The following is a 22,800-nucleotide window of genomic DNA, read 5'->3' on the forward strand; positions in this document are numbered from 1 at the left end:
CACATAAGGCAGAAATACATATATATACATGGTGATTAAACCCCAAAAATTAATTTGTGTTTCTTTTATTTTAACATATTTCCTTCTCAGAAAGGGAGATAGTTTTGTTCACTAGTTTTTTTGTTGGAACTCATCATGTAGCATTTCTTTCTTTCTTTCTTTCTTTCTTTCTTTCTTTCTTTCTTTCTTTCGTCCTTCCAAATATGTTGAATATTGTTTGGTTTGTTGAGCTTCCCTGCTGGGCTAGGCATACAATGGAGAACTTCAGTTGCTTTTCTTTGTTTTCATCATAGAAACTTTCCCAGCTAAATTTCTCCCTTCAGTATAACAAATTCAAATCACAGGAGTCTTTGCATATCTCCCTGTACTAACAAGGCTAGTTTAGTGGCGGTGTGACAGGCAAATTAGAGCCATGTGGTTCTGGATCCACCTTGAATATGGTGCTATATACTGAGTATTAGAAGCCTCTTTGAGATCTGCTTTTAGAAAAAACTGCTGTGTAGCTTTTATTCTCCCTTACCCCCTTCTTTTGAGGGCTAAAAACCTTTTCTTTAATCATTACTGCAGGTTACCAGGATTCGAGTGTCCTGTACTGGGTGGATAATAGTGAAATCCCAGTACAGGTCACCATTTTGGGATTGTAGCAATTCAGATTTATGGATCATTTTCTAGTTATGAGGTTGATTGAATAATAGGGGTTTCTGATGTGCTGACAAAGCTGTTTCACTGTTTTTCTTTGTGAAATATGCACTGAAGAAGCAAAATGACATGCTGCTTTGGTTTATTGGCATTAACTGTTCCTCAAACACGTGTGTGCAACAGATAACACCCACACACAACTTCCTGCTTGTTGTGGGATTTTAAAGGATATTTTGATGGATTGCCTTACTGTATGTTACTGGTTTTGATTGTACTTGCTGCAATTTTTTTTAGATACTGTTGTGCACCACCTTTAGATGTCTGCAAAACAGGCATCGTATAAAATATTTAATAAATAATAGGGTTGCAAGGAACACCTGTGTGAGTGTCATTGAAATGGAATTTTACAGGGCCATGTTGCACTTCTTTCATTGGGCCATGTGCAGCTGCCATACCTTGATAGACTGCTTTGTGATGACAGACATTTAAGGGTGGTGCAAATAGTTGTAAACAACTTGTCCCTGCCATCCTGCCTCACATATCTCCCACTTTTTTTAAAAAAAATAGAGTCGAAGAGCTCACAACTTGGACTTGAAGGGGGCTGTAGTGATACTTGATGAAGCTCACAATGTGGTAAGAAAAGATGCATCTGGCTTCTCTCCATTTTTAACAGGCAAAGAGCCTTGTAGGTATGTTTTCATATAAGAATTCAAGTAATCTGTGACTATTTGTTCCCTAAATAAGTATTGAGCAACTGAGATGATAGGTCACTGGTGTTATTTTTAAAAGAATACTCTCTTCATTTGGTCCTTTGATAATGTTGGCTTCCTAGAGCAGGAATTGTCCTGACAGACAGACCCAAAGTGTGTGCATAGCTGATGTGGTTAACAGTGTACACTACAAGTGTAACTTTTTGTCTACATCCATAGGAAAAGATATGTGAAGAGTTGGCATCGTTTGACTTGACACCCTATGACTTAGCTTCAGCTGTGGATGCCATTAACATAGTTCTGGAAGAACAAGTGAAAAACGTTCAGCAGAATGAAATCAACTCTGAATTCAATGTGGAGCCTGCCAGTTCAGGTAGATTGCCTGTATAGGGCAGTGATTTCTTGAATACAAGAGATTCATTGGGCTGCATGCTTTTAGAAATTACTCTTAGGTTCTGCAAAATCAGTCTTCAGAACGTGGATTTTGGTTGCTAGGCAGTTGACGTATTAGGATTATGGCTGGCAACTCTTCTGTGAAAACCCCATGAAAGAAAGATACTTGTGCAAGAACATGAAAATCTTTTGTGCAGCTGTGTATTAATGCCAGTGAGGCTTTTGCAAGAGTTATTTCAGTGCATTCATTGAGCTTGTTTGAAGGGATGTGTGTTTTGCATGCCAAGGCAAATCCAGTATAAATTAGGTACTTAAAAGCAAATTGTTTAAATGGCGCTTTTGATATTTGTGCTTTGGATTTCTGGATTTTGGTTTGGAGAATTGGTCAAGGAGAGAAATGAAGAGCACATAAAGCCTGCAGGATAGCCATCAGAATACTTTGCAGCCTTCCTGGCCTTCTCTCTTCCACTCATTCACAATCAAAGTCCAATAAGCATTTAACAGGCAGTGCATGTACATTGCACTTGGAAAGGTACATTAGTGTACAATCTAAATATTGAGATTTATACAGGATGGGTTGGGGGAAGAGACATTGATACAGTATTGCACTGGAAACTGCCTGAATAAGAATTCTTTCTGAAACAGGATTAAACATGGAGCTTGAAGACATTGCAAAGATAAAGCGTAAGTACAATTATTAGATTCATATTTTGTCTATAGAGAAGTTTTTTTAAAAAATGTTTTGGCAATGGGTGGCTTTCAGTTTAGCCAAGACGATCATGTAGCTGATTACTCTCTCTATTGCACAGATATTCCAAATTTTGTACTTTATGCACCTCTTTGGTGCAGTAAATTAAAGATCTGTCAACGTAGGTAGTATGTGAAAAACTGAATGCCTTGAACAATACCCAAAGAGACTAGAGGAACATTTATTAAGGGTTGTGTGCGTGAGGGGAATGCACAGTATCCCTTGTGGAAGCAAATTCCTAATCACTTTGGTTTGAGAGAAACATACATGGTGGATGAGAAATGCTAGCTAATTTACTGACAACTTGTTGAATACTGAAGGATATTTCATGTTTATGCATTTGGCTGGCAAGCTACTACTCATTTGCATTTTTTAATTGCCTGTAAACAATGTAATTTGCCTGTCATTTTTATGATATTGGCATATGGCAGATCATTGGTTGACTGGATTCTACTTATCTTACTCAGAAAGTATTACCCCCAAATGTGAAAATCTTACTTCAGCCCTAGAAAAAGTCCTTTGCTTTAGTTCTTTTTAAAAGTTATGTCCTGCTTTTCAGTAACAAGCCCACTGAGGTGGCCTGTTGTGTAAATGTGGCAATGCAACCTCCCCACCCTGAGGGAGTGTGTCACTTAGAAGGAGCCCTTTTCTTGTTGGGAAGGCAGTGAGAGAGTGCCTGTGTTGCAGTCTCGTCTGAGGAGAAAGAGCAGGATAATTTGGTTATATGCCAGCTGCATAAAATTCCTCCTCTTCCTCTGTTTGCCTTCAAGAGATTCTTCTTCAGCTAGAAAACGTTATAGATGCCGTCGAGCTGCCACCAAGTGGAAGTGGACTCACTAAGGATGGAAGGTATGTTTCAGGAGATACAAAGCGTGTGCCAAGTTGGCATTTCTTGTTTTTGTGTGCCTGCCCATAGACTCATAAAATTGCTTTGTTGCTTGTTTTATAGTGTAGGGTGTTTCCTTGAGAATCTTGGGCCTGAGTCACCCAGGTTTTCTGGAGCTCAGTTGTGGCTGCTGGAAATTGTAGCTGCAAAGAGGTTGCTTGATGAAGCAGGACGAAGGGTCAGACTGGGACACTCAGTTCAAACCCTTGCTTGCCTGTGAAGCTCACTGGGTGTCCCGTCAGGTCAAGTAGCACATTATAATGTTCAGACTAGTAAGCAGTGAAGCTCATTTGGAGGCCTTGGGGTACCTCCTACCTCTCTGCTTAACGTATTCTACAATATAATAATTATATTATTATAATATTATAATAATACGGAATGAATGAACCATTTATGCCACCTTGAATGATAAGTGGGATATAAATATAATAAATTAATGAAATATTGTTTAGCCTGCCCTATCTCACAGGTTGGTTTGGGAGGATAAAATGTCCAGAGGATACACTATTGGGGGAAGTGTTGATTACAAATACCAAATAAAACAAATCACTCGACTTTCATCAAGCCACTGCATTTCACATTTTCAAAAACAGATACTATTTTTTAAAAGAAGGTTTCTAGCCCTCATGTTTATGGAGGCTCATCAAGCTTTGGTAGGAGGTGGTGGATGGTATTCAACTAAGGTTAAAGGTGAAGGTACCCCTGACTGTTAGGTCCAGTTGTGGACGACTCTGGGGTTGCACGCTCATCTCGCTCTATAGGCCGAGGGAGCCGGCGTTTGTCCGTAGACAGCTTTTAGGTCATGTGGCTGGCATGACTAAGCCGCTTCTGGCGAAACCAGAGCAGTGCATGGAAACATTTAACTTGCCGCCAGAGCGGTACCTATTTATCTACTTGCACTTGACGTGCTTTCAAACTGCTAGATGGGCAGGAGCTGGGACCGAACAATGGGAGCTCACCCCATCGCGGGGATTCAAACTAGTGGTACCTCAGGTTAAGTACTTAATTCGTTCTGGAGGTCTGTTCTTAACCTGAAACTGTTCTTAACCTGAAGCACCACTTTAGCTAATGGGTCCTCCTGCTGCTGCCGTGCCGCCGGAGCCCGATTTCTGTTCTTATCCTGAAGCAAAGTTCTTAACCTGAAGCACTATTTCTGGGTTAGCGGAGTCTGTAACCTGAAGCGTATGTAACCTGAAGCATATGTAACCCGAAGCATATGTAACCCGAGGTACCACTGTACTGTTAAGTAAAACATATTTGATTACCACTCTCTGTTACAGAATAGGTTCTCCATACTTACAGGGAGGAATTCAACATAGCATTAGGCAGATTGCTCTTTCAGTGCAAGCTTTTCTGCTTGTCTGATGGAATGATCTGCCTTTTCCGGGGTTGATTCTGAGTAGTTCTTCTAACTCTATATACATAATGTTTATATGTGCTAAGAACCGTAGAATACCTTAGTGAGAAATGGAGTGAGACTGTTTTGTATTTTGTACTTTGGTTAGCTGCTAGGATAAGACTCAGTATTTTGTTTATGTTTCTTCTTGAAATTACAGCTATATATTTGACCTGTTTGAAAAGGTCCAAATCACATCCCAAACCCAAGCATCTCTCCTTGAGTCACTGGAACAAATCTTACAGTATTTAGCAGGCCGTAAGTGTACACATTATACTTTGGAAAAATAGGGGGTGGGGAGAAAGTTTGAAAGCAGGGTATAATATTGTGAGAGTGCACAGCATTGCATGAGCCCAAGAAACAGACCTGAAAATAGTTAAGGTACATCTAGAGAAAATGAAACAAGGCGGGAGACAACTAGAATACAGGTGAGAGATTCATGGTGAATATGATTGAACACAAGAACTCATTATGAAACCTATTCTGTATGGTGGGGATGGTGAATAAGCAACAGACGTCCATGGGGAGAGATCCTAGAATCTTCAGAGGCATCTTATGATAAGTTTGCTAAACATTTTGAGTATACAATTTTGTTTGTCAATTGTTTTGAGTTTACTTTTGTGAAAAAGAAGAAAAGTGACTAATAAATGTAATAAATAAGAATATGTAATAAAATTGCTTATATCTTCTCTGACCTTGATGCCTCATTTGTAACAGTGTTTGGGGCTATTACCAGAATGCCATCAGGGCCAAGTTCGTGGGATGAGTTTCAGTTGATGTGTCCTGAGGATGTAGACGGGCTACTTTGTGGCTGATCTTTTGTGTCCTTCCCCCTTGCCCATGATGGCTAATTATTTCTAGTAAAAGGAGATTGAGTCCAGGAAGTACAGTGGTACCTCTGAATGTGAACGGGATCTGTTCCGGAGCCCCGTTCGCATCCTGAAGCGAACGCAACCTGCGCGGATCGCGATTCACCGCTTTGTGCATTCGTGTGACGTCATTTTGAGCGTCTGCGTGAGCGGCGAAACCCGGAAGTAACGTTTTCAGTTACTTCCAGGTCACCGCGGAATGCAACCCGAAAAAGCTCAACCTGAAGCAACTTCAACTTGAGGTATGACTGTAATTAATGCCTGATTTGCCCCTATTGGAATTCATTTTGTTAGTTTTGGCCAGGGCACTGTAACAGATGCCAGAATCTTTGCCCAGTGCCTCCATGCCTACAACACAGTGTTCATAAATGGATTTTTGATGATTGTGAGAAAAGTCATGCAAAAATGTTACAATATTCTCCCCTGCCTTTAGGTACTGGCATATTCATCAATACAGCTGGGTTGCATAAATTTACAGACATAATTCAGGTAAATATATGTTGCCTCCTCTTTTGTAGTTTCAAAGACTGAAAGGCACTATGGAGAGAGTTATAAATTCAGTAATAACATTCCAAGTGAGCTTTTCATGTCATTCTGTGAATATCTTCATAATGCACATTATGTAAACCTGGGGCAAGTGGGTAATTAGAGAGCAGGACGGTTAAAATCACTTTACAGAATTCTGCTGCACTCTCATGTTCAACCTGCTCAGGTCCGAAGCTGTGATAAGGTAGGGTAGTTGGTTGTGTTTGTGTAAGTTTATTATGGTGAAGGAAAAAGAAATTTTGCTTGATGGTGGCAGCAATCAAGGCTGTGGTCATTTCCACTTGGTATTCTTTGTCTTTGAAGAGAGGCTTTGAATGCCAATTTACTGTGCACAATGGAATGAGAGTTCTAAGGGATGTGGTCTGCATTTTTCAGTTTAGAAACTGTAGCATATTTGTGATTCACTGGAACATATCTGGGAGAGATTTAAGGAGACCAGATTGAGCTGGTGCAGTGTAAACCGGGCATAGACCACTGGTCATTTTAGCTAGGGATGATGGAAGTTGTAGTCCCAAAACATGGAGGGCCGAGTTTTCCTGTGCCTGGTGTAAACCTTTCCTGCAGATCAAGAACAAATCCTATGGGAATCCTATCCGTTAGATGCAGTAACCTCTATGTTTGCTTTGAGCACTGGATGGGTCTTGACAGGAAATGCTGGTGAGGGTGACCAGGATGATGATAGAGTCTGGGGAAAAAAGAGCAGTAGAAAAATCTGGGTATCTTTAGACTGGAGATGAGGAGGAGGATGACCAGGAAATTGACAGTGTCTAAAACCAAGAGGTTAGGTATGTTTAGTCTGCAGAAGAAAAAATTAAAGGGAGATGCATTTGCTTGTGGTATTTCCACATAGGTTTTCATTTCAAATCTTCTAGATTCCAGACAAGTCATTATCCATTGCAATTATAGGAAATTGCAATGATAGGAAATGAACTAAGACTTATTTAACTTCTTCATAAACTTAATGCAAATGAGTTAATTTTTTTGTACATGGATTAAGTTTTGATAGCCTTAATTTCGCTCTTTCTACAGTGCCATGAAGTATATTTAAGAGTACTGAGAAACCTTTTGCTCCTCAGGGTACCATCCTTTCAGATTGCTTAAACTTGCTTCATGTTAATACCTTATAATATAGGAAATGTAAATCTATCCAAACTGTTTTATCCAGAATATTAGCAGTGATTTTTGGCCATTTCCCCTACCACAAAACATCCAACAGCATCTCCTGACCAGCTACCAGTAATAATGAAATAAACTGTTTTTTTAGAAACAGAATTGTAGGCCATTCGTTTTTATTAACTTCTTGAGCTTTCTGATGTAGTTCTTTTAACTTGCACTAGGGGGCGATCACTCTCCAAGCTATAATATATACTGTACTTTTCTGTGTATAAGACTAGGTTTTTTTACTTTTAAAAAGGGTTAAAATTCTGGGGGCATCTTATACACGAATAGTGCATATGCCCATTTTCTAAATTTGGGGTCCCTAAAAGTAGGGTGCGTCTTATACATGGGGGCACAGAAAAATACAGTACTTTTTAAAGATATTTGGATAGTAGGGCAGCTATAGTTATTCTAATAAAACACATCATATTGTCATTGTATCTCTTTATATGTGCATTGGTGTTTACACATTTGTAAAGTACATTTATTGATGATTATATGCCAGTTAAATTATATATGAGTGAGGCGGTTTGGCAAGCTCGGGCAGGGCAGAGTGAGTTGGGGGAGGGCCGTGCCCCCCCAGTAATACTAAAGTATTGGTAAAGGTACCCCTGACCATTAGGTCAGTTGCGGATGACTCTGGGGTTGCGGTGCTCATCTCGCTTTACTGGCCGAGGAAGCCGGTGTTTGTCCGCAGACAGCTTCTGGGTCATGTGGCCAGCATGACTAAGCTGCTTCTGGCAGCGCACGGAAACGCCGTTTACCTTCCCGCCGGAGCGGTACCTATTTATCTACTTGCACTTTGACGTGCTTTCAAACTGCTAGGTGGGCAGGAGCAGGGACTGAACAACAGGAGCTCACCCCGTCGCGGCGATTCAAACTGCCGACCTTCTGATTGGCAAGCCCTAGGCTCTGTGGTTTAGACCACAGGGCCACCCATGCTAGTAATACTATAAGAAGGTAAAAAGAGCCTGGCTGCTGGATCAGGCCAATGGCGCATCTATTCCAGCATCCTGTTTTCACAGTGGCCAACCAGATGCCTTAATGGGAAACCAGAAGCAGGACCCAAGCACAAGAGCACTCTCACCGCCTGTGGTTTCCAGTAACTGATATTCAGAAGCATTAAGCCTCCAGCCGTAGAGACAGAGCACAGCCACCATGGCTAGAAACCACTGATAGCCTTCTCCATGAATTTGTCTAATTCGCTCTTAAAACCAACTAAGTTGATGGCCATCAATGCCTGCTGCGGGAGCAAGTTACATGGTTTTTACTATGTACTGCATGAATAAGTCCTTCTTTTTGTCCAGAGCGCTGTATAAGATACACCATTCATCTCTTATACACCAATATCTTGTTCCCCCTTAGCTGCCTTTTTTCCTAAACTGAAAAGTGGCTATTTATGTCTACTCAGAAGTAAGCCTGTGGAACCCTAGGAGTAATCGTTGGCAAAGTGAGAACTAAAACGCCCACAAATTGCCCTTCTGCACACTGTTACCCTTTACAGTGGTACCTCTGGATGCGAATGGGATCTGTTCTGCAGCCCTGCTCGCATCCTGAAGTGAACGCAACACACGTCTGCGCGGGTTGCAACTCGCCGCATCTGTGCATGTGCGTGATGTCATTTTTGAGCGTCTGCGCATGTGCGAGCGGCGAGACTCGGAAGTAACACATTCCATTACTTCCAGGTCGCCGTGGAGCGTAACCTGAAAACGCTCAACCTGAAGCATATTTAACCCAAGGTATGACTGTTCTGTGCTTTCAGCCTGGTGATAGAGTTGGAAGCCTTGCAAAGGTGTTGCGGATAACCAGCAGAAATCCTTTTTTATTTTGAAATTATTATTTTTTTATGATGAAGCCATTCAGAAGCATGCTGAATCTTATTTACCTTGCTTGAAAGGCATGGTGGGTTTTCCCTCCCCATCTTACATTTTCTCCCATCTTGTTTCCTAGACTGTTTTTAATTTCCGTCCATCAGAAGGCACGTCTAGTTCTATCCTGGGCTGCTCGGTCTCAAAGTATTATAAGGTATGTTGTGCTGTTCTGAGGCTGATTTCCTACTTTAGCTTGCCTGTGGTACTGAAAATAGGGATACGGGTGGCGCTGTGGTCTAAACCACAGAGCCTAGGGCTTGCCAATCAGAAGGTCGGCGGTTCAAATCCCCGCAATGGGGTGAGCTCCTATTGCTCGGTCCCTGCTCCTGCCAACCTAGCAGTTCAAAAGCACATCAAAGTGCAAGTAGATAAATAGGTACCGCTTCAGCGGGAAGGTAAACGGCATTTCCGTGCGCTGCTCTGGCTCGTCAGAAGTGGCTTAGTCATGCTGGCCACATGACCCAGAAGCTGTACGCCGGCTCCCTCGGCCTGTAAAGCGAGATGAACGCCACAACCCCAGAGTCGTCCGCAACTGGATCTAACGGTCAGGGGTCACTTTACCTTTACCTTTATGGTGCTGAAAAGTCAAAAGATTTTAGTTTTTTATAGGCTTAGCAATAAATGGTTGAATTAAGTTTGAGGAAAAAGAGGGCTGCGTGAGTTTACCATAGTATAATTAGTGACTTTATACCTTTTCAGTTGTAAGATACTGCAAAAGAGTAAGTTAATACCTTTTCAGAATTTACTCAGTTCCTTGTTCAAACTGCATAGGCCCACTTACAACATGTTGCCTGCTAGTAGAAGCTGGTTCTGTTCATTGCTCCCTTACAAACTTCATTGTGGTGATGCAAGTAGCATAGATGTCCTATTCTTGTACTTCATATTTATTGATTATGCCTCTTAGGTCCACATCCATCTAGATGCAAGTAATCATAAAAAGAAGCAGAGGACAGACCTGTGGAACTCGTCAGCAACTAAAAAACAAGGTGACAATGCTGATACGTTGCTTTGATCATGTAAATCTTTCAGCCCGGGTTTCTTCAACTTAAATGAGAACTGGAGGCAGCTGTGTGTGCCATGACAGCAATCTATAATCTCATTTGGCCAGGACATTTTCTAGCCAGGTTTTGTGAAACCATTGCGTAGTTTTGTCATTGCACTGTGTAATTGTGCTTCCAAAATTTAATGTTGTGTTTGAAGGTATTGATGCTGTGCTGTTGATTTTGGGAAGAACTGAGGGGGCAAAGATAGGCAAAAGCAGGGCAAACAGTGGCATTGTTACGTTCTCAAAGTAAAGGAAGGATTGAACTCTGATTAATAAGAATACACACAGAGACTTGAACCAGCAAGACTCTGGGAAGGGTGCGTATAATCGTGTCTCTCTGTGCCTGTCCGTCAGATCTCCGCAGCCCCTGGGCCAGGCCGTTTTATTCACAAAAGAACTTTTTACAGAGTGTTTGTAAGAACCAATCATTTCCTCTGAGCATTTAAACAAACCCACGTGGGGACAAGTTAAACTACTAAAACTAATTAAGCACAAATATTTCTGGGGTAAATAAAGAACAGAACTACAAAGAAGAGCATCTGGCAACCCCGGAGGTAATAAACAAGCAATACATATGATGAGGATGGCCAGGAGGACAGTGACCATTATCCCCTTAATGTGAGATCTGTTTCCTGGCCCTAAGATTAACATCCTAAGATTAATATCAGAAAACTACAAAGACGAAACTGCCCAGTCTTTGAGGACACAAGACGCCTGCCTGTCTAAGTGTGTATGTGATTTGTGAAGAGCAAGGAGAAATGGGCAGCAAAGGCAAAAGGGCATCAAAAGGGCATGAATGTAGAATCTTATGGGATTTAATCAGAAATTATCGTCAATATATCAAACCCAGTCAACACAATGTCTTCATTGTGGACACAATGGCTTGATGTATATTCTATAATTCCTCATGGTAATCCCATCTGATCCCTACAGGCATGACCATGTAGCTTAGGTAATCAAGGACTGGGAGTCTTAGACATAGGAAGGAAGCTAGGAGGACCAGTATCTTCCATTTTCATTCCCCAGATGATATGCATCAGCCTTTTGACTGCACACACGGACTCCTTACCTCCCTCTATGCCACAAGTTGTCATTAAATCAGGAAACCTAAATTTAAACAGATTTCCCTGTTTTGCTGCTATCTTTGGAATAAGCTGACTTCAAACTGTGGCTTAATATTCTGGCTTGTTCTGAAGTTTGCAACCATGGTTCCCCTGCTTTGGACAAAATGGGAATCAATGCTTAATTTAGAGCACGGGTGGGAAACCTGTGGCCCTCCAGACGTTGCTGGACTACAGATCCCATCATCCTTGGTCAGTGGCCATATCAGCAAGAGATGATGGGGGTTGGAGTCCAACAGCATGTGAAAGGCTACATATTTCCCATCCCTAAATTAGAATTAAGTACTGATTTGTTTGCAGCTTGAATGAAAGGAGGTGTACAGAAGCAAAGGGTGTGTGTATATCTCACATTATTACAATAGCCAAACTTGGTGTGTTCTAAAGAGCAAAAATGAATTCATTTGACCTTTAGCCTCTAATGATGCTGATGCAATTATAAAGGTATGTTCCCATATAAATATTTCACCCCCCACAGTTGTTGTCGTAAGTAATTTGATAAATTATATTTATTTTACACATACCAATTCTGAGTGGGGAAAACTCTTGTTTAGGTTTACTTCAAGTACTTCCTACTGTTCATAGCATGTCCTTGTACTTTAGTTCCAGAAACTCTTGCAGGCAGTCTAGGCAGTACACATTTTCCTTGTTTAGAAATGTGGTGAATAATACAGAAAACAAAGAATCTGGAGTGTTGATAAGAGAACCTTGAGAATTGAAGCCTACAAATACAAATCTCGCAATTCCTTTGCTTGTTCCATGCTCTGCCTCTACTTTCTTTTGTGCCAGAAATGTGATACCGAGTGAAGTGCCAAATTAAATGGTCGCCTTCCCAAACTTGATATCCCCTCCTCCCTTCCATGTAAATACAGAGTCAACCCATGTCATACAGAGCAAAGTGAAAGAGGTTCTCTGAGTATACTCTCATGATTTTCACCCCTGCCAGGCAACTGTGCCATGCATAAAATCTGTAGGTTTGGTGAATTCATCTCTCAGAGCCCATCATTCAACCATCTCAGCATTTCTCTATCTTCTCATGTCCTACAGCTAAGCACTTTTTGAAAGTGCTACCTGCCAGTGATAGAATACATAGCTGCATTGACTTTTTTATTTTGTCCCAAGTTAGCCAATGGCTACTTTTAGTCAATGTGTTCATCCTTCAGAACGGGTTTTCTAGAGGCGATATGGTGAGCTGTCTGCACTCAGATCTGACTCTCCTTGTATCTATGCAGTTCTGCAGTGATAAACATTGAGGTACACCCAGATACTGCTTTCCTTCTTAAGATAGAATTGTTTTATATCAGTCAAGAACTTGCTCTACCTAACTTCTTCTCTTCTCCATCAGAAGGGAAACCAGTTCTGCACAAGACATTAAAATAAAGTTGCCTTTCTACTTGAAAACATCTTCCAAGGCTCTAGGGCGTTTGTAAGATACTGCTCTTTACAAAGGACCACTCAAAGGATCCTTTTAATAGTGTTTACATGTTTTAGGGCATTTTTAAAAAATAATAACTTTTGTAAAAGTTTTTTGGAACTCACAATTTCTTAATGCTGTGCATTAAGGCTGTCTGAGAAGATGTTAATTACTTCAAGGCCCGTGGTTGCTTACAAGTGGCCTGCTATATCTGCTTGCAGTAACTTACGGGTCGGTGTTCTTTGCTCCAGCCACAGTGAATACCTCTTAACGTTTTGCCTTGGTGTTTTGTTTGATACAGGAAAGGTCTTGAGCTATTGGTGTTTCAGCCCTGGATACAGCATGCACGAGTTAGTTCGTCAGGAAGTCCGAACAATCATTCTCACTAGCGGGACACTCTCTCCACTATCGTCTTTTACTATGGAAATGCAGATGTGAGTCTCTTTCTGTTGCTCCTATGACAAAAGGCAGCTTGAGTTGGGTTATATCCTGTCCTGGGTTTCAGTGAAAGTCATTGAGGAACAAGTATGGGATTTTCAGGTTCAAGGTTTATTTCTTACGTGTGGGATGCTTTTGACAAGGTGTTTGAAGAAACATCATCACACATTTCCTGTGATGCAAAGTGAGCCCTGAGCACACCAGTGATTGGCTGTTCTTGGAGGTCAGTTTCAGTACATGTGGAAGTGCCGTGGGAAAAGTCCTCCCTCTAAATCGTTTGGAAATTGGCACCAGTTTAAACCTGCCTCTTGAATTTACTAATTTGCCATTTAATTGTGATCTGAGGATGAGGATGGTGATAATTGATTGCTCGCTCTTCACTCTATTGTCCCAGGGCAGGTTACAGCAAGTAAAACACAGTGTTAAAACAAGCTTAAAACAACCTACAATCACAGAAATAAAGTGGGTCCTAAAAGTATATGTGGCAGAGAGATGCCCAAAAAATTTACTGAAGAGATAGATGTTTTTTTCTCTTTTTAGTTTACTTACTTTGAGGCAATTATTAATTACATACTGGACCACTATTTATGTTCATATGAACAGATGTTCAGTTTTAAATGCTGTTGTGCGATAGATTAGCCCACAGTGAACAACCAGATCATGAAATCTAAGAGCCGGAAGGGACCCTGACTTACTCAGTTTTTTGCTTCTTGTGTATTCTCCTGCCCAAAGCTCAAACCACCAACCTTCTGGTTAGCAGCCAGGCACACTGCCCATTGCGCTGCCTGAGGCGCTCACGTGCCTGAGGCTAGAGGACTCGTTCTTTAAATTTCTGCCTGTTTGTTAAAGGCACCATTTTGCTTGGGCTTGCCTCTTCGGTGTTGTGTATTTTATGTGCACATACTCTACCTCATTATTTTGGGGCATCCCTGTTTCTACGTCATTCCATACCACCTGGGCCAGTAACTTGTTTTAGCTGACCGGACTCCTTTTTTTAAAGGACCTATACAGTTAGGTTTAAAAATATCCTCTGGCTTGCTGACATGTGACGCATCCTCATGAAAGGTTCATTTGCCCAGGCCACACAGGGATCATGTAATTTAGATGATCAACATAACAACCTCTCTCCAGTTTTTTGTCCCTGCCTCTACCCATCCAGTTTGTGTATAACCTCCTCTCTCTATTTCTGGATTGTGCCTTGTTTCCCCCGCCTCCATTTTCGACTCCACCTCTTACTCAGTTTCTTGCTCCTTGACTGTTCTCGACATATTTTTATGTGTGTGAAAAAAATCCTTACCTTTCCCGTATTAGTTTCTCCCCCATCGTTGTGCCCGGACACTGAGGTCCAGTGCCGAGGGCCTTCTGGCGGTTCCCTCGTTGCGAGAAGCCAAGTTACAGGGAACCAGGCAGAGGGCCTTCTCAGTAGTGGCACCCGCCCTGTGGAACGCCCTCCCACCAGATGTCAAAGAGAAAAACAACTACCAGACTTTTAGAAGACATCTGAAGGCAGCTCTGTTTAGGGAAGCTTTTAATGTTTAATAGACTATTGTATTTTAATATTGTGTTGGAAGCCGCCCAGAGTGGCTGGGGAAACCCCTACTTGGTGAAAGGTTACTATTCAGTCACCCGGTCAAAACACCTCTCCCATGGGGCCTGTGCCAGTGCTGGGATTGCAGCAGGCAGCGTTGGAAGACCCAAGTGCTTCCAGCCATGAATTCTCCCCATGTGGAATCTCTCTTGGCCACCAGGCCTGGGGTTAGAAGAGCATAGGAGGCTGCATGAGGATTTGGCAGCCAGCAGGCCCCTCACTTCACAGGCCAGCACCCTTTCCCCCACCTCTACAGTTGGAGCAGCAGCCATATTCACTAGAGTCTTCAACTGCTGGATCAGAACCCTCTGTCAAGCCCCAGCCTGATCTAAGGCAGGTCATAACAGCAGCATTGCTGCCATAAAGTACACGGTAAAGAAATGGGTCCCCAAATGCATGTTTAAGTTAAAGTTGGGTCCCGTCTCTGAAAAAGTGTGGCGACTACGGTTCTCAGAGAGTTAGGCTGCAATGTTTTCTCTGATCACCAGAGGCCATCAAAGGACACGATAAGTTTAGTACAGGGGTAGACAGCCTAAGGCCTGGGGGCCGGATGCGGCCCAATCGCCTTCTCAATCCGGCCCGCGGATGGTCCGGGAATCGGCGTGGTTTTACATGACTAGAATGTGTGCTTTTATTTAAAATGCGTCTCTGGGTTATTTGTGGGGCCTGCCTGGTGTTTTTGCATGAGTAGAATGTGTGCTTTTATTAAAAATGCATCTCTGAGTTATTTGTGGGGCATAGGAATACGTCATCCCCCCCCCCAAAAAAATAGTGCAGCCCACCACATGGTCTGAGGGACGGTAGACCGGCCCACGGCTGAAAAAGGTTGCTGACCCCTGGTTTAGTGCCTTCTCTTCTATTTCAGCTAATAGGGGAACTTTCCTTTCTAAATGGCAGCAGAGCCCGGTAGGCTTATCACAGCTTTACATTTCCTCTTCAAGTGGCTTTGCTGAGTTTTCTTCATTCTTTAGTCTTTCCTGTTATAATCTCTCAGATTTTAGAGCTTCATCACAGACCGAAAGAAAAGAAAGGAAGAGAAACTGGAGAGAGGTTGTTATACTAATAATCAAAGTCACATGATCCCTGGGGAAATCAGAACATAAAACTCCTCATACAAGTTCATTATACAAGTTCATTATACCAGCCTAGAAGGTCTATGCATGGTAAATGACCTAATGTTCCTTTCTGGCTTCACTGCTGTGATCCCCTAACACTGGAGGTAGAATGCACACGTAGAGATATCTGTCATATAACTTTTAAAAGAAACTGCAGATCACTAAGAGCATCATTCTCTCTTTAAAAAAAAATTTTTTAAAAATTGATTTTCCAATATTTTTCCAAAAACAGCCTCATTATAACAGCGGAATCGGGGGCCGTCACGGCAGCCAGAGTGCTCTGTGCACCCAGTGCCTTTCCCTGCCCTTGCATTCCATGGGGAAACGGAGTGCCAGACCGCCAGGCACTTTGGATGGGAGCCTGGTTCCTCTTCCAACCAAAGAGGAATGCAGATAATGGAATTCCCCCATCAATTTCTGATTAACTCCATCTGTCTCTCTCCCACCGTGTTGGGAGAGACTCTGATCCTGGAAGCTGGAAGCCCAGAGCATCATTCTCTGAATAGGAAAATTGATTGTCAAGTGTGAAGCCTGTGTGCTTGGAGATAGGATTAAGTTGGTGTCCTCCTACCATGGGTAGAATTCCTTGAGCAACCAAGATGGTTCCTGACTGCTGCAAGGAATAAAAGTTAACGTGGATCTATTTAATGTAGTGCAAATTGCTCCAATGTAAGTTACCAATTGCCTACAAATGGTTGACATCCTAACTGGCATCATATGATGGTCCTGTTGCTCAGGTTTAAGCTAATCTATAAAGTTTATAGAACTGACAGGTTGGTGAAGTCTGACTGTCTTTTTGTTTTCCTTTAGTCCCTTCCCAGTTTGTTTGGAAAACCCACACGTTATCGATAAACACCAGATATGGGTGGGGATAATCCCTAAAGGACCTGATGGTGGTTTGCTGAGTTCCACCTATGAAAAAAGGTAATAGGGTTCCTTCCTTCCAGTTTAATAATCTTGTTGCAGACTTCGGTACTGCATCAATTTACTGCACATGCGCTCGACACAAATTCTCTGCAGAAAAATCGTATTTGTGATTTTTGGGAATACAGAGCCCAAATTCATACATAACAAAAAGCTTTATGAGACTGTGTTATAGTGAGACTTGAATTTGACCCCTCCCTCTCTTCACTCCTTCACATGCAAAGGAAAAACAGTTAATATTTTAATTTTCTGTTGTGGAACAAACCCCAGCTTTCTGTTACTCTAAAATACATTTTTTTTAGGTCCAGCAACTAGACCTGTGCAAGGTGTTGCAAGTGTGATTGCACCAGATTTGTACAATGGCATAATGATATTGGGAGTTTTTGTTTCATTCCCTTTCCTAATAACCCCTAATATGGGATTCACATTTTTCACAGCTGCAACACACTGGGTCAATATTTTCATCAAGATACCCACAATGAGCCCAATATATCTCTTTCTGGAGCAGTCACCTCTAATTCAGAGAGGAAGGTGCAGGAGGCAAACACAAAAGAGCCAGAAAGTAGAGGAAACTTGTGAGAAGTTTCTGTTTCAGAGTTAGAACTTCACCATATGACTCTCTGTGGCCAGAGATAAGAGTCCACTCCATGTAGGACAATAAGCATGATTTCTAAGGAAGGCTAAACCAGGCACTGCACTCATTTCAACCTCACCTACCCCTTTTTCTTAGTTTAATGACCATGGGCGGCATGGGGGTGGGCAGGGAAGGCAAGCCCCCTTCCTCAAACAAGAAGATTCCTTCCCCCTATTTGCTGGACTTCCATTAACATATCCTGTTAATTTTTTTCAGTGATCTTAGCACGCTCACCTAGAAATATACTTTGCCTCTTCTGTCCCCCACCCATTGTTTTCTACTGTTGACACTGTTAATGACTCAGCGATTTAAACTTTTATAACTTCTGTAGATGATTCTTTGGATCATATGACTAGATACATTCTAATAAATTACAGGGACCTGTTTTTTCAGTGAATCAGTCAATAGGGGAAAGAAGAGAGTGATAGTCATGTCTTAAGGGTGACAAACGGTTCATTGTATTCCTTTGGTGGTGACTGTGGGGGCACCAGGCATTCTTTACTTTCCAACATGTAGAAGCTGCGTGCTGACGGATAGTTGTTGTTTTTGCAGATTTTCATCAGAGTGTCTGTCATCTCTTGGGAGAACAATAGGTAAGATCTAGAAGACCTTCTGCTCCAACATGACTGAAATCCACACGGATTTAAATCAACACTGTGCACTTAGCCAAGCAGTGCAGCTGCTACACCGTGGGTAGGCAACCTAAGGCCCGAGGGCCGGATGCGGCCCAATCACCTTCTCAATCCAGCCCGCGGACGGTCTGGGAATCAGCGTGTTTTTACATGAGTAGAATGTTGCTTTTATTCAAAATGCGTCTCTGGTTTATTTGTGGGGCATAGGAATTCATTCAATTTTTTTTGGTCAAAATATAGTCCGGCCCCCCACAAGGTCTGAGGGACAGTGGACCGGCCCCCTGCTGAAAACGTTTGTTGGTCTCCCACCAACTGAGGCGTTAAATACTGTTGGGGGGTGGAAATGTGTCCTTGACTCCCCCCTTGAAGAGCTGCTGCCAATCAAATAAAATGCAAATAAAATTTTTAATTAAAAATAATAATACTGAAATCAGGGTGAACTTGGTCTTAATATTTGTTTGTTTTGTTTTGGCAGGTAATCTTGTTCGAATCACACCACATGGGCTGCTTGTTTTCTTCCCTTCATATCCTGTCATGGATAAAAGCCTGGAATATTGGAGAGTAGGTTAACATGGCCTTTTCTGTCCTATAAAGCGACATTAAGCAATATGCATTGTTCACGCTGCTAGTCATTAACGAGAACCTATACAAACAATATTGGTGTTTGAGTTGAGTGGATTTGTGCACAGTTTTGACAGATGGTAAGGAAATAATAAGATTGCTCCACACAGTCTTCAGCTCAGTCCTCATTAACTGCTGTCACTGCATTGTTGCCAAAAAGGAGTTGAATGGTGACATGGCTTAAAGCTGTAACTATTGGCAACCTGAGCATTTCCCCCATCTGATCTGAAGCGATATGATCAGATTCTATACAACGAGGAGTTAGGCAAAGTAACTTGTTCACCAGAGGGCATAAAACACAATTGAGATGGCATTACCTTACAGGTTCCAACAGCTATCGCCTCTCTTTCATGTTCTGGCTTGATTCAAATTAGTGCAATAATTTTAATTTAAAACTTTCTGGCTTGTGGCATTGGAATAAAGCAAGAGACTATATTTCTTGTTTACTTTAGGAAACCTTGAATTTCAAAAATACTCACATGTTGGAAACATGCCCCAGGATTCTTGCTTGCTCATCCAAAGAATCAGAGCTTGTTGTCTGGTGCTAACAGGCATGAAACCTTTGTCCGGTTTTGGTGTGGAGGCGGGGTGTGTGTGTGTGTGTGTCTTAGGTGACTGCACACCTGCTTTTATTCCATCTATCAAGCAGGCAGGAAAATCCCACACCTTGTTTGAAGTAGTTGATTCACTTGCTTGACTCACTTGTACTAGTCCCTCTCTTTCTGTTTTCTCACAGGAGCATGATTTAGCTGGAAGAATTGAAGCAGTTAAACCAATGTTTGTGGAACCAAGAAACAAAGGAACCTTCACAGAGGTTGGCAAGACTTTACACTGTTATGCTGCATAGTAACTTGGTTCCTGGCTGCTTAGTCAGACTGCTACTGAGCAACCTTGAGCCTGGTCCCAGGGAAAAGAGAATCTGATTGTTAGTGATGTCTGATATACAGCTTGAGATTGTTGTTGTTTAGTCGTATCTGACTCTTTGTGACCCCATGGACCAGAGCACGCCAGGCACTCCTGTCTTCCACTGCCTCCCGCAGTTTGGTCAAACTCATGCTGATAGCTTCGAGAACACTGTCCAACCATCTCGTCCTCTGTCGTCCCCTTCTCCTTGCGCACTCCATCTTTCCCAACATCAGGGTCTTTTCCAGGGAGTCTTCTCTTCTCATGAGGTGGCCAAAGTATTGGAGCCTCAGCTTCACGATCTGTCCTTCCAGTGAGCACTCAGGGCTGATTTCCTTAAGAATGGATAGGTTTGATCTTCTTGCAGTCCATGGGACTCTCAAGAGTTTTCTCCAGCACAATAATTCAAAAGCATCAATTCTTTGGCGATCAGCTTTCTTTATGGTCCAGCTCTCACTTCCATACATCACTACTGGGAAAACCATGGCTTTAACTATACGGACCTTTGTTGGCAAGGTGATGTCTCTGCTTTTTAAGATGCTGTCTAGGTTTGTCATTGCTTTTCTCCCAAGAATCAGGCGTCTTTTAATTTCGTGACTGCTGTCACAAAGTTAGGTGGGCTAACAGGAATAGTGGCAGTTTCCTCCTAGCAGTTTTATTGGTTTTATCTTGCTCACATAGCACCCCATGCACCAGAAGGTATCTGTTTTTTCTATTAGTGTTTTCTTGAAGCTTGAGCCTTAATCGAAATCCTGACATTTGGGTTATACGCAGTAGTGGTTGGTAGAGCAGAGTTGCTCACCTGGCTTCCCAGTCCCAAGCATCACTGCCTGTTACTGAAAGGGAGATGGGGAGAGACAAGGCGTCAGGACGCTTGCCACAGGGTGCCGCAGCAGTGTAACCAATCAGATGCTTCACCCATGATGCCAAGTTCCACCCCTTACCTTCCTCTTCCCCTTTTCAGTAATTGATAGTGATACTCAAGATTTGGAAACCAGGTGAGCAGTGCCACTGTGCCAGATATATGACATAGATCACAAGTACACATTCATCACTTTGGCCTTGAAACGCCATATAACTCTAAATAAAAATGTACGATGAACAGCAGGTTAACATTAAAAAAATCATTCAGAAAGTTCAAGTGAGTTAAAAGCAAATTGGACATTGGACATATTTTTGACTCCTGGCAATTTTAGATTTTAGATCCTTGCTTCCTTTAGATTTTTATAGACTTTTAATTCTTTTTAGTTTTTCATATAGTTTTTTGTATTTTAAATAACTGTAACCCCCCCCCCCTTTTTAGGCTGGCCTATGATCGTAATAAAGATTAGATTTGTTTTGACTCCTGGCAGAAGCACTTTGGAAACAGTGCAATGTTTTGAATAATCTGCTAAAAATCTCTGGAACTTTATTGCATAGAACAGCCCTCGCACACACACCCTCTTAATGAATTCCCATGTATCACACCTCTTGGGCAAAACCTTTTTACAGGAATTTTTCTTTTCTTTTCTGAAAAAGCAGCGTGTACCCTGCAGATAGGGCTTGCTTCCTTCATCATTGCTTTTTCTTCTTGGTGGGACTGCACGTTGAACTCTTCTTATCAAACAGTTAGTCATGCTTGAATTCCACTGAAAACAAAGTGCAGTGCTGGTTTTTTAAAATAACTTTGTTTATGAACTTTCATTTAAAAATATCAGATCGATCCATAAGTAAACCCACCATTTTCCTAACCTTGAAATTTCTCTGCCAGGTTATCCTAATTTTCCAAACATTTATGTGCATATAAAATGCTACATATTTCCTGTTTGTCTTGTCTTGAACATAATTTGAAGGAAGATAAGGAATGGGAATGCTGAAGGTTCTTTGTGTTGTGTTCCATGGAAGCTGCTGTCTCGCATGGCCTGATAGGAGATTTGCAGGTTTCTCGTAATGAAGGGTGTCTCATTCATGGAAGTAAACATCTGCCCAATTGAGCAAAGTTAGCAAGATACCGGGATCCTAGATTCTGTATATTTCAGTGGAAGTTGGAAAGCTGTTACGCTCCAGGGGATGGGGCCACAATCACAGAAGCTGTAAGCCTCTATGTAATGACAGGACTGCAGATACAGTATGTTCCAAGGAAATCAGGAATCAGTCGAAGGCCAAACATGATTCAAAGACAAAGTCAGGCAACAGTCTAAGCTCACAGGGTGTCCAGGCAAGGTACAGTGCAGCAAGGCAGAGTGACTAGATCTGGGACCCAGATGTTTCCAGCAAGTGGAAGGCTCAAGAGGGAGGCCTCCTAAACCAGATGGTAGCCACAGCTGCTAGCTGTGATGGAGTAGCATGGATTCCTTACTCACAAGAAGCCCCCTTACGAGTAGAGTGACAACTTTGGGTCCATAGATGCATAATGTGCCATTCCTCTTCAGCCCAGAACTGAAAGCTTTCGGTGCCGGCACTCTTGAAAACAGGGAACGGCGAGGAGCCTGCTCCACCTCCTCCTCTGGCAGTTTTATTTGTTTTATTTATTTTACAACATTTATATACCACTTGACTGTAATAAAACCCCAGAGCAGTTTACAAAAAGAATAAAGCAATAAAACTACCTGCTAAAAACCCAGTTAAAAAGACTTAGTTTAAAACCCAGTTTAGAACGTTCAAAAGATAATTAAAACCAGCAATAAACCAAAAGCAGATTAAAACACATGATAGCCTCTACATGTCTTGTTAGGTTTGCTTAAACAAGAATGTTTTTAAAGGTAAAGGGACCCCTGACCATTAGGTCCAGTCGTGGCCGACTCTGGGGTTGCAGCGCTCATCTCACTTTATTAACCGAGGGATCCGGCGTACAGCTTCTGGGTCATGTGGCTAGCATGACTAAGCCGCTTCTGGCGAACCAGAGCAGCACACGGAAATGCCGTTTACCTTCCCGCTGGAGCGGTACCTATTTATCTACTTGCACTTTGACGTGCTTTTGAACTGCTAGGTGGGCAGGAGCAGGGACCGAGCAATGGGAGATCACCCCGTCGTGGGGATTCGACCCGCTGACCTTCCGATCGGCAAGTCCTAGGCTCTGTGGTTTAACCCACAGTGCCACCTGCGTCCCAAGAATGTTTTTAGTGGGTGCCAAAAAAAGTATTATTTATTTACTTACTTACTTACTTACTTAC

At 42.2% G+C, this 22,800-nt stretch overlaps 1 protein-coding gene and 1 long non-coding RNA gene across 8 annotated transcripts in view; one reads left to right on the plus strand and one right to left on the minus strand.

The window, feature by feature from the left end:
- RTEL1 (regulator of telomere elongation helicase 1) overlaps window positions 1–22,800 on the plus strand; it is a 74,174-nt gene that overhangs the window by 16,304 nt on the left and 35,070 nt on the right. For all 7 annotated transcript variants that reach the window (XM_081011022.1, XM_081011021.1, XM_081011020.1 and 4 more), the window contains 13 exons: window positions 1,207–1,272; window positions 1,569–1,722; window positions 2,388–2,426; window positions 3,261–3,339; window positions 4,933–5,030; window positions 6,075–6,130; window positions 9,296–9,370; window positions 10,121–10,202; window positions 13,095–13,227; window positions 16,745–16,858; window positions 18,045–18,085; window positions 18,600–18,685; window positions 19,482–19,559. In XM_081011022.1, the coding sequence (XP_080867148.1) occupies window positions 1,207–1,272; window positions 1,569–1,722; window positions 2,388–2,426; window positions 3,261–3,339; window positions 4,933–5,030; window positions 6,075–6,130; window positions 9,296–9,370; window positions 10,121–10,202; window positions 13,095–13,227; window positions 16,745–16,858; window positions 18,045–18,085; window positions 18,600–18,685; window positions 19,482–19,559 (1,101 nt within the window). The remainder of the gene's footprint in view (window positions 1–1,206; window positions 1,273–1,568; window positions 1,723–2,387; window positions 2,427–3,260; window positions 3,340–4,932; window positions 5,031–6,074; window positions 6,131–9,295; window positions 9,371–10,120; window positions 10,203–13,094; window positions 13,228–16,744; window positions 16,859–18,044; window positions 18,086–18,599; window positions 18,686–19,481; window positions 19,560–22,800) is intronic.
- On the minus strand, window positions 155–13,076 carry LOC308480279. Its single transcript, XR_013987988.1, has 3 exons — window positions 11,904–13,076; window positions 9,948–10,132; window positions 155–243 (listed from the first exon to the last, which is right to left on the minus strand). It is a non-coding gene; the product is annotated as an uncharacterized lncRNA (long non-coding RNA).

This window comes from Podarcis pityusensis, assembly GCF_964106645.2.
Source record: "Podarcis pityusensis genome assembly, chromosome: 6".
NCBI classification, from domain to species: domain Eukaryota; kingdom Metazoa; phylum Chordata; class Lepidosauria; order Squamata; family Lacertidae; genus Podarcis; species Podarcis pityusensis.